This window comes from Peromyscus californicus, unplaced genomic scaffold (assembly GCF_007827085.1).
Source record: "Peromyscus californicus insignis strain IS unplaced genomic scaffold, ASM782708v3 Scaffold_4__1_contigs__length_199733344, whole genome shotgun sequence".
Lineage (NCBI taxonomy): Eukaryota > Metazoa > Chordata > Mammalia > Rodentia > Cricetidae > Peromyscus > Peromyscus californicus.
In genome coordinates this window covers 41,104,106-41,119,214 of record NW_026294562.1, presented here as the reverse complement: position 1 = coordinate 41,119,214, position 15,109 = coordinate 41,104,106, and the positions used below count along the sequence as shown (strand labels likewise).

The 15,109-nt window shown below is 40.9% G+C and overlaps 1 protein-coding gene across 1 annotated transcript; it reads left to right on the top strand.

Moving 5' to 3' along the window:
- The first annotated feature begins 3,223 nt into the window (after positions 1 to 3,223).
- Zfand5 (zinc finger AN1-type containing 5) lies at positions 3,224 to 13,085 on the top strand. The gene is made up of 6 exons (XM_052762981.1): positions 3,224 to 3,752; positions 7,593 to 7,752; positions 8,141 to 8,252; positions 8,833 to 8,936; positions 10,748 to 10,873; positions 11,473 to 13,085. The coding sequence occupies exons 2-6, from the start codon at positions 7,602 to 7,604 to the stop codon at positions 11,619 to 11,621; spliced, it is 642 nt and encodes a 213-aa protein (XP_052618941.1). The 5' UTR covers positions 3,224 to 3,752; positions 7,593 to 7,601; the 3' UTR covers positions 11,622 to 13,085.
- Positions 13,086 to 15,109: the final 2,024 nt, after the last annotated feature.

Sequence of the window (15,109 nt, the reverse complement as noted above, 5' to 3'; positions counted from 1 at the left end):
TTGTAAAGAGCTGTTACATTGCATTTTTAACTGATTTGCTCTAAATATAACTCCATAATCTCTTTGGTTGGCAATTTAAAAAATGACTTTTAAATACTGAGTTGGTTTGCCCTCGTCTTTGCAATGTGGGAAGGACTGGGAATAAAGGAACACGATGCAAATGTCAAATCACACGCAAAAGATTTCAAAACCTAGCAAAGGCCTTGATTTTTCCCTGAGTTCTAAGTACAGAGAGAAAAAGAAGAGCTATCCATGCAGGATAACTTGATGAAGCCAGAAGTCATTATACTTCTATCTTTATCATATGTGATGGCTAGTCTTGGTTGTCAACTACATCTGGGATGAACTACAAGCCAGAAATGGAGGGCACGCCTGTGAGAGGTGTTTTTTTTTTTGTTTGTTTGTTTGTTTTTTTGGTTTTGGCTTGGTTTTGAAGCAGGTGAATCCACTTCCAGTCCAGACCTTTGAGACAGGAAGACACATCTTCAATCTGGATCTTGAGGTGGGAAGACATACCTTTAATCTGGGCCACACCTTCTGCAGGAAACCTATCTAAGGACATGGAAAAAGGAAGCTTTTGCTCTTGGCCTGCTTGCCCTCACCTTGCTAGCAAGTCCAGTCCTTTGCTGGCATAGAGCCTACTTCTTTGGGATTCCAGCAGAGACATCCAGCCTTTCGGACTGTAAAACTTCTCTATTCTTGAACTTTCCATTCATAAGCCTCCATTGTTGGATTAGTTGGACCAGAGCCTGTGAGTGATTCTAATAAATACTATACATACACACAAAGATATAAAGAGATTCATTCTATAAGCTCTGCTACTCTGGAGAACCCTGACATCCTATCAAGATAAAATAACCCCAGGTCCCTATATTCTACGGTAGACCAATAACTTCCTTTGCTTTTTTGTGTGGGGGTAGGGGCTGGGGGTTGAGACAGGGTTTCTTTGTGTAGTCCTGGTTGTCCCAGAACTTGTCAGCAGACCAGGCAGGCAGAGATCCACCTGCCTCTGTCTCCTAAGTGTTGGGATTAAAGTGTGCACCATCATGCCCAGACTTCTTAAATCATCATTTTTTTGAGAGAGGATCTCACTATGTAGACCTGGCTGTCCTGGAACTCACTACATAGACCAGCTTGGCCTGGAATTCAGAGATCCCCCTGCCTCTGCCTCATTAGTGCTGGGATCAAAGGTGTGTGCCACTGTGCCTGGCTTAGAGCTTATGTTTTTGTTTTTCATTTTGTTTTTCCCCCAAAGATTGACTTGGGGTTACTGGATCTATATATTTTCCCAACAAGGCTGTACTGATTCAATCTCTCAATCTCTGAATCTTTATGTGTGATATTCATTCCTTAACATACTCTGGTGCTGCCTGCTTTGGTACCAGTACTAAGCAGAAGCAGGCAGATGTCTGTGAATTCAAGGTTAGCCTGGTCTATAAAGCAAGTTCCAGGCCAGTCAGGGCCACAATGAGACTCTGTCTCAAAAAAGCAAAACCAAACTCTCTCTCTTTAATTGGCATATCAGAACAGGCAGTGGAGCTTCTAGTAGAGACTGCTAGAGCTGAGGCTTTTTTAGTTTAGCTGATTGTTCACTTAACCATCAGTGTTACCACGCAAACACCCAAAAGGCATAAGTACACATAGACAATACACAGGTTTTACTTAAATTACCAGATTTTGTATTACTTGTCAATTTTAAGTTATAAAATTGATCAATTTTGTTTTTTTAGCATTAAGCAATCCTTAATCCAAAAATGATTCACTATAAATAAAATAGAAGATTCTTGATTTTGAAGACAGAAAGTCTAAGCCGATTATTGATTAGGGTTTCAGATGAGTAGGCATCAACAGCTTGATTTTAAAATGACTTTGTTGTTGTTTAAATTGGACAAGATAAGAATCTTGTGAAACTCGTTTTTGAAACAGGAGAGTAAAGGGAGACAGACAATAAGTTGTGCTCTTTTTTTTTTAAATTCTCTTGTTATTTTTATCCCAAGTAAGTATGATTTCTATTAGCCTTTCCACCCTCTACTGCTCCAGGCAAGCATCCTTTATCATGACTACCTATCAGGCAAATAGACAGGCCATTTTTCTCAAGAAATTACTGTGATAAATTAAGGAGACCCCGAATGAAAAACATGTGACGCTGAAAACGGATGGTAAGTGATAGCAGTAATTTTTACTATTTACTAGTTTGCGGAAATAAGTCCCAAATATCCTAGAACCAATGACCCAGACTAAATCTCAAATAAGTTACTTGATCTTAGCAATATGACCCCGAAATATGTTTTTTAAACACACTATCTCCTAGGTACTTCACTTGCTGTCCTGAGAGCTGTTTGATTTGGAGCATTGGGACAGCAGCACCCCTCCCCCACACTCCTCCCGCAATATCAAAAACGCGAATCACCCGACGTATGACCTAGAAATAAGGTTCCTGTGCTCCAGCCAAGGCCAACTGTAATGTACCTAGGGGAAAGGCCTTAACTACATTCTAGTTGAGGCTAAGGTAGCCCTAACCATTTGTGTATGTATTCCTTAGATCGGTAGAAACTACATTTGTGCCAGTGAACCCGTGAAGAGGCAAGCAGAAGTGTTTCTGTTCGTAGTCTGGGCAGGTATCCAGCACCTTGCCCTCGCCTGGGGTCCAGCTTGTTGGTCCCCTCGTTCCATTTCTTCAGTCTTGTCCCGATTCTCCGTGCTTCCCTGGAATAGTCAATTTCCAGGGTTTTTCTACAGGCTGGCCTAACAGTTCAGAACGGCGGCGCGGGACTGGGGCTGGCGGGCGGTCGTAGATCAGAGCCAGCAGCGAACCGCGACCTTGGGCGGTGGCGGGCGGAGCTGCGGCCGACAGCCGGAACCGTGCCAGCCTCCTCCCGGCCGTGCCTGTTCGTCCCGCGGGGAAGGTAGAGCAACGGAGCTGGGGGACGAAGCGTGAGAACTGGGCTGACGAGGGAGGCTGAGGGCGGACAATAGGGTTAAAAATAGACGCGTCGCCTCCGCGGACCGGCCACAGCAGCTCCACCCAGGGAATCCGCCGGCCGGAGAGTGACTAGGTTACGGTGACCGCAACCTCCGGACTCGCCCCGCCCCGCCCCCAGCGCGGCCCCGCCCCCAGCTGGTGCCAGCCTGCAGGCCGGGGGCGGGGCCTCGGGCCTGCACGTCACCGCGCTGCGGCGTGCCGACCGGGTTTTCGCTGACGCACAGGCCCCGCCCCCGCCGCCCTTTCCCTCAGATCCCGAGCGCCGGTCAGAGCGAGAGCGTCAGTCGGCCGGATCGCGGAGCCGTGTGCACCCCGTCAGGCGTCCGCTCGCTGCCCGGAGTCGCGCAGCTCCTCTGGCGGAGGCGGAAGCCCGAAGCGCACCGTCCTCCGGCCCTCTCGGCCTTCAGGCCTCTTCCCGCGCGCTCCGTGCGCCTCGTCGCTCGGCCGGGACGCCGCTGTGGAGGCGTGAGGCGCCGGCGGCCGAGCGCCTCGGAGCGGCGGTCGTCCGCGGCCTGCGGTTCTTCTTCTTCTTCTCCTCCTCCTCCTCCTCCTCCTCCCCCGCCGCCCTCCCACCCTAGCTGCGGCGGGGCTCGGCCGCCTCGGCGCTTCTGCACGAACAAAGGAGGAGGCCCCCGCGGCGCCGGCGTAGCTCCGCCTGCGCTCCGGCCCGCTCCGGCCCGCGGCGGCCGCTAACCCTTCCCGGAGGCCTCGGCCCGGCCCACCGCCCGGCGTCGCGCGCCTGCTCGCTAGTGCATCCGGGCCCCGCAGGGTAAGTGGCGCGGGCCGGGACGGCGCGGGGGCGGGAGCACGCCCGATCGGCGAGCACAAAGACGGGCCCGGCCGGCCGGCAGGCCGACCGACCGACCGACCGACCGACCCGGACAATGCCCGGCGTGCTGCGGCTCCCGGCGCCGGCCGGCGGACAGACAAAGGCCGTGACGGCCGCCGCGCCCGGCTCTCCGCACCGCCGAGTCGTTCCGGCGAGGGGCCGCCGAGTGCATGACTCAGTGCTTTTTGGAGCAGGCCCTGCCGGGCTTCCCGGAGCGCGGCCTGCGCTGCGAGGGGGATGGGGGCCGCCGGGCCCCGAACTCGGTCGAAATCGCTGGGAGCCGGCCCCACGGCTCTCTCCCGGAGGGTTTTGTTTTTTTGTTTTTGTTTTTTTTAGTTTTTCCAATGTGGTTAAGCATTGTCCCTCAAGATCCTTTTCATGGAGGCAGATCGAGCGCCTCTCCCTTTGTCTACGGGAACATTGGTGAACGTTAACATTTTGCTCGCTTTCCGTGTACTCCATGGAGCTGTATTTTGAGGGAGGTATTAGAAGTTATATGTCGATTGGAGCTAAGAATATTACCTGGGTATTTAGGAGGAAATAATATATGGGTCAGAACCTCGTTTCTTAAGCTTGGTATTCAGTAACCAAGAGAAATAGTACGATAAAAAGGAATTTTCTCATTTTGATGATTTCTTTAAAAGTGAGATTTCATAACCTCAATTGATGAAACTGTTATTGACTTTTACCTTTCAAGTTTGTTCTTAAAGTGTCCCGCCCAAAATGAGGGATTTGTTTTAGTTGTGTCTTTTTTTTTTTTTTTTTTTTTTTTTTTTGTGCCTAGGACTGGTATTAATCTGGAAAGGGAGCTTTTAAAAAGCTGGCTGAGGTGACCGAGACCTGGAGACTAAGGACTTGCCCAAGGTCAGGCTTAGTGGCACATTAGAGCCTAGAATTCGGGTCTGAGCTCCAGGTTAGTGAGTGGTCTTGCCGTTTTTAACTATGTGCCCCTGAAATAGCTATCCCATAGTTTAAAAGAAAAGCTCATTCATTTCAGTTTTTGAATTGAAAAATAAGTGTCGTTAGTCCAGCAAGGTTCGTTTTAACCTATGAGCTAAGAAAAGCCGTGAACTTTACTTTAAAAAAACAAAACATAACAAAAACCATCGCAGCTATGCCTGGAAGGGCTGGCTTATGGATGAATACTAAGTTTCTAACAACCTTTTTTTTTTTCCAGAATAGAAGGGAAATACAGGATATGTAAACTAACAAACACCCTATAGTTTTCATTAAATGTAAGCGGTATTTATGCTAACGTGCATTTTCTACTGTGCCTGCTCACGCCCCTCTTGCCCCCTTTTCAATAACCACATTTTACTTTGCTGTTAATTCTGCTTGGGTATTGTGGATTGAAGGTGAGATTGTTTTTTTGATCCTGCATTAGAAAAACCTGGAGGCCTTAATTGCATTTTGTTTTGTTATGTGAGATATATGAGTGCTGCATCGTTAGTTCTTGAGGTTGTGTAGGAGTTGGCAGGCTCTGAGATAAAAATAGAAGCTGATTTCAGAGGCCCCTGTTGACTAGGCTTTATGTGAGAGCCTCCATCCAGCTCAGCTTGTCACATTGCAGCCTTGTGACAGGCTGAAGCGCCCTCCCATGTGATCTAAGCTTTGGAGAAATATTAAAGCAAGCTGTGCACATGTGATGGCATTTAAAATCTGACTTAGTAGGGGAGGGGGAGCCTTACAGAAGACTGATGGTTCCTGTTCTGTGTACTTAGGTTTAAGAATTTGAGTTGTATTTTCTGAAGAAGGTGGAATCCTTGTCTAAGTGGGGAATTCATTAGGTGGAATCTTCTCATTCATGTAAGAAAAGTGCTTTCTTAGTAACTAAAAACAGGGTTGATTTGATCGGTTGGTCTTAAGATTCCCTCAGTATACTTTTAAAGAATGTCAGGTGTTGCTGGAAGTTAGTTAGCCTAGTAAATGAGACTATCATAGTTCTTAAGTGGGCTGAAAAAGGCCCAGCTTTTTGCATAGGATAAAGAAAGGTCAGCACACTGTATGGAGAAAATGAAGATACATAATTTGTTATTTTTTTTGTGTGTGTTACACTCAACATTTAAAAACCTCAACTAAAAGTGTTTATTAAACTGCATAAGTAATCTTGACATATTTACGCTGCCCTGCTCTGAAATGAGTCAGCTAAATTCCACTCACTATTTAAAGAGACAGTGTTTACTAAATTACTGCTATTCTAAACTGTGGCTTTTAATCACTATATACAAGTTTGATTTGCTCGAATAAAGTTTTCTTGTGCTAACAAAAGCAAAGATTGCTGTCATTTAACTGTTCAAGACTGGGTACTCATGGTCAGGATTCTGTCCTGGTCACATTGATTAGTCCCCTTTCTTCATTTTTGTAATTTTGGTAAAGAGTTAATAGGGTGTGTCTTACTGTGTAGTAGCTGAAAAAAATGAGTGACCACAATTTCATTTTAACCAAATGCACTCAAATAGTGCTTTTTACATAATTCTTTCAAAAGTAATTTTTCCTAATGTGTATTTTCTCTTACACAGTGGGAAATGTAAATTTAACTCATTTTTATGCCAATTTAAACAACTTTTGAAAGGCTCAGGTATGCTTGCTATGTAAAGTTCTTTCTGATAGCCTAACACTAAATATTAACCATGACCAAAGAGTATGCTTTTATATTGCTTACATCATCAAGTTTGGGTTTGGAAAGATTTTTATTTTTTAATTTATTTTTATTTTATGTGCATTGGTGTTTTTGCCTGTGTGTATGTCTGTGTGAAGGTGTCCGAAGCCCTGGAACTAGAGTTACAGACAGGTGTGAGCTGCCATGTGGGTGCTGGGAATTGAACCTGGGTCCTCTGGAAGAACAGTCAGTGCTCTTAACCACTGAGCCAACTCTCCAGCCCCAAGATTTTTATTTTTGACAGGAGAAAAAGAAATACTTGTTAAAGTTAATAGAGACTGAAAAATTGGTGTCTGATAATTTCTCCTTTGCACATTGCTAGGCACTGAGGCTACAGGTGCCTGTCTCAGTGGAAGTATTACTGATGGGGCCCAAGTATGTTTTTAAGACAGGTTCAGTGTGTGACTTTAAGAAAGCTGTAGGTGGGCTGTAGAGATAGGTCAACCTTTTAAAAGTGCTTGATGCTCTCATAAGAGGACCTGGGTTCAATTCCCAGCACCCACATAGTGGCTCACACTATGTGGTCTGTTAACTCCAGTTGCAAGGAGTTGAGTGAGTAGGCACCAGGGATATATGTGCACATACAGACAGATAAACACTTACACACATACAATAATCTTTATTTAAAAGCTGTAGGGCTAAATCCAGGATTCAGCCAACTTGAACTAATAAATGTCAAGAGATGGTGATTAGTTGGACTATTGTGGGATGATTTTTTTCCTCCCTATTTTTGCATTTACCCTATTGAACTAACCATCATTTGAAATGGTTGACTTGTAGTACAAGAGCAGAAAGTAAAAGTAGGAGTTTTCAAAATTGATTCAAACAATACTTGATAAATTGGCAAGCTGACATCTTCAGAAACTGAAATTCAATAGTAACAGATGAAATCATACACTTTATTGAATGGTATAGTTTCTTTTTGGTCCTAGAACAGTTCTTCCACATTCTTTGTTTTTTAAAGTCAATAAGATATACTCACTTTTGTCTAACTAGCACAATCTTAGTTTTTGTTAGTAACAGATTTGGTGTTTAGAAATAGCAAAGGTATAGTGGTGATTGTATTGTATTCAATTTGTTTTTGTGACATGCTAATTTCTAAAATTCTGTTTTGTTTATAGCAGAAAAATATGGCTCAGGAAACTAACCAGACCCCAGGGCCCATGCTATGTAGTACAGGCTGTGGCTTTTATGGGAATCCTAGGACAAATGGAATGTGTTCTGTTTGCTACAAAGAACATCTTCAGAGACAACAGAATAGTGGCAGAATGAGCCCAATGGGTAAGTTGTTTCCAAGGAAAAAAAAAACCACTTGAACTGGTGGAGAGAAAAACCTAAGAATCAAGAGAATATCGAAACCTTGAGAATGCCTGACAAGAACTTGACGTTAAGACACAGCCCAAGTGCTTGCCGTGACTACCTCAGGAACAAATGACTATTCTGCACACATCTTGTAATATTTTCAGTTTTTCTTTTTGAAGTTTTCATACATGTCTTTGGGTTATGACCTTTTTTTTTTTGTCTGAATGTCAAGTGTAGGATTGCAGTGCAGTGAAGGTGCTTAGATCACTAAATTAAATGCAAGTATTGATACTTACTAAGTCTTTATTTACTAAGTGGATTTTTGTAGTGCTGATTTGTTTCTGACAGATCCCTTTTTTTTAAATAGGGACAGCTAGTGGTTCCAACAGTCCTACCTCAGATTCTGCATCTGTACAGAGAGCAGATGCTAGTTTAAACAACTGTGAAGGTGCTGCTGGCAGCACATCTGAAAAATCAAGGTAAGAGTGAACATTTCCAAATCTCTAATAGGAAAATCAAGATGTCTGTACTATACGTTTAATAATCAAGGTGGTTGTATCAGGTGGCTTTGGCTTTGCCTACATGTGCACTGAAGGATTCCATTAATATCTGGCTCTTGGATCATTGAATAAAGGCGTATATCACAACATACTTCATAAACCCCTCAAGGCCACTATGAAAAATGTTGTTTTTATTTCTTTGTAATTGAGGATTAGGGATTGTAAAGATAAGACTTGACTGTATTACAGTGCCTCACAAGGTGTTTCAACACAACTGCTCCTTTTGCCCTTAAATTATAGGCACAGTTAAAACTCTAGATCTTACAATGTGATACTATATAAATACGCAGCCATGAGTTGATGAGCCATTTATCAAGTTAGTTTCTTTATTTTTACTCATTTATGTTGGACATCAAATATCTTTTCCAAATTTTTAAATTAATCTGGTGCCATTTGATCATGTTGGAAATAACGTAATTTAAACTTGAATTGACAACTTATCTCAAAAAATAATACCCTTAACATCTTTAAAAATAATTGTTTGCTTGAACTCAAATAGAAATGTGCCTGTGGCTGCCTTGCCTGTAACTCAACAAATGACAGAAATGAGCATTTCAAGAGAGGACAAAATAACTACCCCGAAAACAGAGGTGTCAGAGCCAGGTATGCTTTTTAAGTTTAATACAAGTTCAGTTCTGAATTTCGAAGTATGAGAAAGAATTGAGTTGGTGATGGGATTCTCTCCTTTCATTGAAAAACCAAAGAGCGAGAGCTATAAATTAGAGGTCGAGCAAATAAGCAGTATCAAAGAATATAAACTATTAGTGTTTTTACCCTCTTCTGCTCATTCCCTCATTACCCTCACTCCTAAAAGCAATCAAGTAGTCTGGAAACTATTTATGTGGTAAGAACTTAATGACTTTCAATGGCATGGCCATGGGGAGTTTTATAATAACTATTTAGTCTCAACTCTGTCGGTGTTGTAGGAAACAGTAAAGCAAAAGAACATACTAATGCTGAGAGTTGTAAACATGTGGGATCCCTAGTACATGTGTTGTGAGACTTTAAACGGTATGGAAGGGCTTTTGTTTTCAATGGATAGTGGCTTTGGAGCTATTTTTATAACACAACCAGAAGTTCCCTAATGTTCCAAGAAGACTGACTTGTGTTAGTGTTATCTATGTGCACGTGATTTACTCAATCAAATCCGTTTGGTTTTGTAGACAGGAGATAGTGAAGTGTAAAATGATTGTAGGGGGGAAGTGGCAGGGGATTGCAATCTGTCTTGAAGACTTTTGCTAATATGCCTTTTTGTTTTGTTTTGTTGTTTTGTTTTCCCCCTGTACTGTATCAGTCCCAAAAAGTCAGATTATTTGGTCATGAAATGGCAGGCAAATCTAAATCTGTATTTGTAGTAAGTCCAGCTTTGAAAACACCAAACATGTTTATGTTTTCCACACACAAGCCACTTGGAAGTAGATCTGTAGCTAATAACCACATTTGTTACTTGATAGAAATCTGATTCACTGCTATTTGTTTTTTCTTTACTTTTCTATCCTCCCTTTCCCTTGTATGTCTGAGGAGCTGATTGTTAACATTTTAAGTGTAGACAAAAAAATGGCCAACATTCACATTCCCAACTACTTCCTCTCTTACCACAGGAAAAATTGTATTAAGGCTATCATTGTAGCTTAGGAAAAAATAGGTAGAATATTTTCTGTTGGTCTGCTACTAGGCTGTTGATACCACTGTGTATATTTGCTAATGTGAATTAAAAGATCAGTTTACATTAAAGCGATCAGCTTTTCCTAGAAACTTGGTTATACTAAGCATTGGAATTAGCATGTTATATTAGCAAATTATTTTGGTATTTTGTTTTGAAGAAGTAGTAGGGGTTGGGGCTTTAATACAGCAGTCTGCAATTTTTCATTCATTGTGACAGATCTTGTTGCTAGAAATTAACAAAAAGATTAAGAAAGGGTGGGGCCTTTTGATATGTCACTTAGTCAGAAGTACTAGTGAAAATAAGAATTGTGCCATTAGAAAAAAACCTGGTTAGAAGCCAGTTTGGTGTATTCCTGTAATCCCACCACCAATGCATTAGGCAGAAGGATGGCCTCAAGTTCACGGACAGCCTGTGCTACGGTGTAAGACCATGTCAAAACAACAACAAAAAAATCCTGGTCTAGTCTAAAATTAATACTTCAGAAACTTATCCAGTATGCTTGATAATCTTTGTTTAGATTTTTAGAAAGCAGCTGCTTGTTTTGTTTGAAAGAATTTCTTACCATTTATTTACCAAAAGTGTATACTAGTATAGTAATTGGCAAGAAATAGTCAAACTTAAGAAAGGCTGCTTAAACATACATTCCAAATCTTAGCTGCTTCTCTTAAATACTATTCTTTTAAATTTAAACATAATTGTCAGCCAGTGATTTCCAGACAGATTTCTAATCTGTAACCTTGTCTTTCAGTTGTCACTCAGCCCAGTCCATCAGTTTCTCAACCCAGTACTTCTCAAAGTGAAGAAAAAGCTCCTGAGTTGCCCAAACCAAAGAAGAACAGATGTTTTATGTGTAGAAAGAAAGTTGGCCTTACAGGTATTAACACATAAAACAATTCACATCTTAAAAGAGTCACTCCAAAAGAAACTATTGGTTTTACACAGTACTAAAAAAGAAAGAAAAAGGGTCCTAACATTTCCAGAAAGGGTGGGCTAGTGGGTTGAGAGGTTAGATTTAATTTCCATCCAGTTGTAATGTTGGCCTAGTCATGTAATCATTATCATTAACCTTGGGCCTTGTGAATTGTTTTTCTTTATCTGATAGATAAAGAAAAGTCTGTCCCTTTTGATTCCTTCCTTTGATGCTTACAGAAAAAAAGATAGCTGAACTAACAGCAGTGAACACCTACTTGGAGCCAGGCATGAAATGGTCTAGGTGTTTTTTACAACAGAATTTTATAGTTGGTTGTATGTAGTTTTTATGTAAGATATTCAGCTCGGGGGTGGTTTGGTAAGGCTGTGTTCTGAATTCAAGTCATCCTAATTCTAGAGCTTGCATGAATTCTACCCCATTGTCAGGATTGACATGGTCTTTCATAATCAAAGCAATGAAATTCCATTCCTTTTCTCTAGTGACTAGAGTGCTTGTTTTCCTAATTGCTGCAAGTTGCCAAGTGATTCCTCTTGTTTGTGCAGGGTTTGACTGCCGATGTGGAAATTTGTTTTGTGGACTTCACCGTTACTCTGACAAGCACAACTGTCCATATGATTACAAAGCAGAAGCTGCAGCAAAAATCAGAAAAGAGAATCCAGTTGTTGTGGCTGAAAAAATTCAGAGAATATAAAATTACTACATGTGAAGAGACTGAAACTTTGTTTTTATTTTAATATATCGTAGGAAAACATTAAAGAGCAGATGCATGGCCATTTTCCTTTGATGTTCTCCAGAGTTTTGCTTTATACTTGTCTGTCTTATAATTGATATTTTAGGATGTTTGGGTGTTTGTTACAGGCAGAATTGGATAGATACAGCCCTACAAATGTATATGCCCTCCCCTCAGTAAAATTGGACAAAATCTGCACAACAAATTGAAATACACAGATAATAGGAACAAAATTTAGTTCCATGTGCCAAATTAAATGAATGAAATCTCTGCATGTTTGCAGCATATCTGCCTTTTGGGAATGTAATCAAGGTATAATCTTTGGCTAGTGTTATGTGCCTGTACTTTAAAAAAAAAAAAAATGGTACACCAGAAAAGGACTGGCAGTCTACTACCATAGTCAAACTTCACCTTAATTTCGACATGACTTTTGGAAGCAGGAAGAAAGCTACAAAACCAGTATTTTGGTGCCATGTATAAGCCTGGTTAAATTGGTCTTCTAAAAGCTGTCAATTAGGACATTCTGCGAAAGGTAACGTCAACAACTGGTTATAAGTAAAACCATCAAGTCAACAACAGGGTGCCTGAGATAATCTTTGAAGCTTTTTGTGCTGGCCTGCACCAGAAGATAAATCTGCATTCTCATTACTAAAATTGTAGCACAGAACTGCACTAGGATTTGTTTACAAGAAGAAATTAAACTCTACGTTTGGTTTTCACATACAGCAGCTCTGTTAAATAACATGCATCTGAATTTTAAGTTGCAAAGGTATCTGAACAGTTAATTTTTCATGTGCATCTTTTGTTGAATGTTTTGGTTCAAGAAAGAATGTTTAAAGCTTTTTAAAGACTTCAGTTCTTAATGTAACTGTACCCTTCTGCATGGAAAATCATAACCAACATGGCTGCAGTAGACTTCTTTAGTGGTATCCAGCACCACTTGCAGAGGGCTGCTTTATCATATTGTATTTGGGTGTAGGACTCTAGTGTTCTTGGGTGTATTGCATGGGCTGCATTATCTACAGCATTGTACAATAACAACTAGAAAAGGCAGTATACTTCACTGATGCTTGTCTGGTAATATCACTTCTGTGTTATAATGGAAGGTTTTTTTGTGATGTATGAAACTTGTGTTTTTTATATATAAATGAGTATAGTTAGATTAGTGTTGTGGTAATGCCTGTTTCCATCTGTAAATAGTTAAGTATGTACACAAGGCACTACTTCTGATTTATTGCAGTGTTCAGTCTGAGTTTTTCTTTATTAAAACATTCAGTTTTGCTTCAATTTTATGTACTTCAGTTCTGAGTTAGATTTGCAGATGTGTACAGATAGTTCATATTTATGTATTGCACATAATCATGCTATTCAGCATTGATGCTATATTGTATTATGTAAATAATAAAAGCAGTGTACAGAGGGAAACTTCTTGTTCATTGGGTTTCTAAGCCTTAGACCCCCAAACAGGGAAAATAGGAAAATTTTCATATTCACTTGTCTCTTGCAAATTTATTTTTCATGGTCATTCTTGAATTCCATCATGTGAATACCATGAGCTGGTCATGAAACTTCCTCAGGTGTGGCACATATTAGGCAAATTTTGAAGAGCTCAGGTGAAATGGTCCTAAAGTTTGAGAAAGGAATGAAATTTAAATAATTGCATATATGTATATATTCTATGTTGTGTTTCTTCTGGTGACATAAGACTGCTGAATGATAAAGTAGGCATGACTTACCTTTTTTTTTTTTTTTTTAAACAGAAAACAATTACTTTAGTTCTGTGTGGGTTTGGCTCTAATGTAGAGAGGAAAGCCAGCACCTTAGACTGAGTCTATGCAGTTGTTACGCTTAAATAATAATAAATAACAGCAAATTCTCCAGCCCAGCTGAAATCAAGAATAAAGCCTTTGCTTTTCAGGGATGACTTCAGAGTGGAAATAGCCTGGTTCACTTCCATCCCTTCTTGACAAATGCTGCTGTTACATCAAGTTGAAATGCTTTGCAGGAGTCCATGTGTTGAGCAGTCAGTCTGTAGGGTATTGAATTGGTTGAGTTAAAAGCATTTTAAAAGGGAAACTTGTTCATTTTAAAATGACTTTGTCTCCTTACAAATGTCAACAAAAGTTTGATGCTTTACCTTTTTTTCTAGGGACTGAACCAAAGGCTGCATGCATGTTAATGCAAGTACTTCTGACCTAAAAGTTAGATGCTCAGATGGTGGACCCTTGTGCGGGCCTCCCCCCCCCATCAATGTGTGGAGTCTTTGGTAGCAAAACATTGCAAAAATCAATGATTCCATGATCACATTTTGGGGTAGGAACGGATGTTAGGGTCTCAACCCTAGCTCTGGTCTGGGACTAATTCTGCAGTCCAGGTTAATCTGTTACTTGTAATCCTGCCTTGTCTTCCAGGGTGCTTGGGTTAAAGGAATATGAGCTCTTGGCTATATGCACACACATCTCTCTATATAAGTCGTATACCCATGTGTCCATATTGTCTATATAACCTATATATGTGTGTTATAGATCCAAAATCTTATGGTGTCTGTCTGTCTGTCTGTCTGTCTGTCTGTCTATCTATCTATCTATCTATCTATCTATCTATCTATCTATCTATCTATATGGGGAGACCTTAAGATTTGGATTTAGATATTTTAAGAACAGCTGGGGAGAATAGTTTGTGTGTAAGGCACCTAGGAAGATTCTTCCTGGGTTCTTCCTAGACTCTTGAATTCAGTGTGTCTCATTCTAGACTAATTTAATCTTTACATGTAATCTAGTGGGCCTTATCTAAAGCTAGGGCTTCTAACCCAGTGGATGGTTACAAAGGAAAGATAGGTTGGGTGTGTGTGTGTGTGTTAAGGATTTAGTATTGGGCTATCATTGCTGTAAGGCCACACTTAACCTGCTTCGTTTTTTAGAATATCACGTGTAATTCAGGAATGTCAGTAAAGCACTTAATACAGTAAGGAATTTAAAATTAAATAGCATACTTGCTATTTAACTTTTCAGAATGATATTTAGAACTTGGATAAAAAATGAATTTGGTTGCACCAAACTACCTAAGAGAAAGGCCTAAGATCTTTTGTTTTTGATTTTGAAATGATCTTGCTTTGTACCCCAGGCTAGCCTTGAATTTATAGCAGTCTTGCCAGTCTTGGTATTGCAAGATTGTGCCACCGTGCCTGACTGACTGGTTGGTTGATTTTGAGACTGACTGCCAATTAATTGTAAATCACCATGTAGCCTAGGCTGATCTCAAACTCCTGCCTCAGCATTCCAAGTGCTGGATTATAGCCTGCCATTCCTAACTTAAGATCTCTAACTTTCACAGTAGTTTGAAGTGATTGGAGGCATTCTTCTGAGTTAGGTTCTCTTTGAAGATGTCTACATTAAGAGTTCCTAACTAGTAACCCAAAAAGGATAACTATCTACTAAGATAGTGGCACA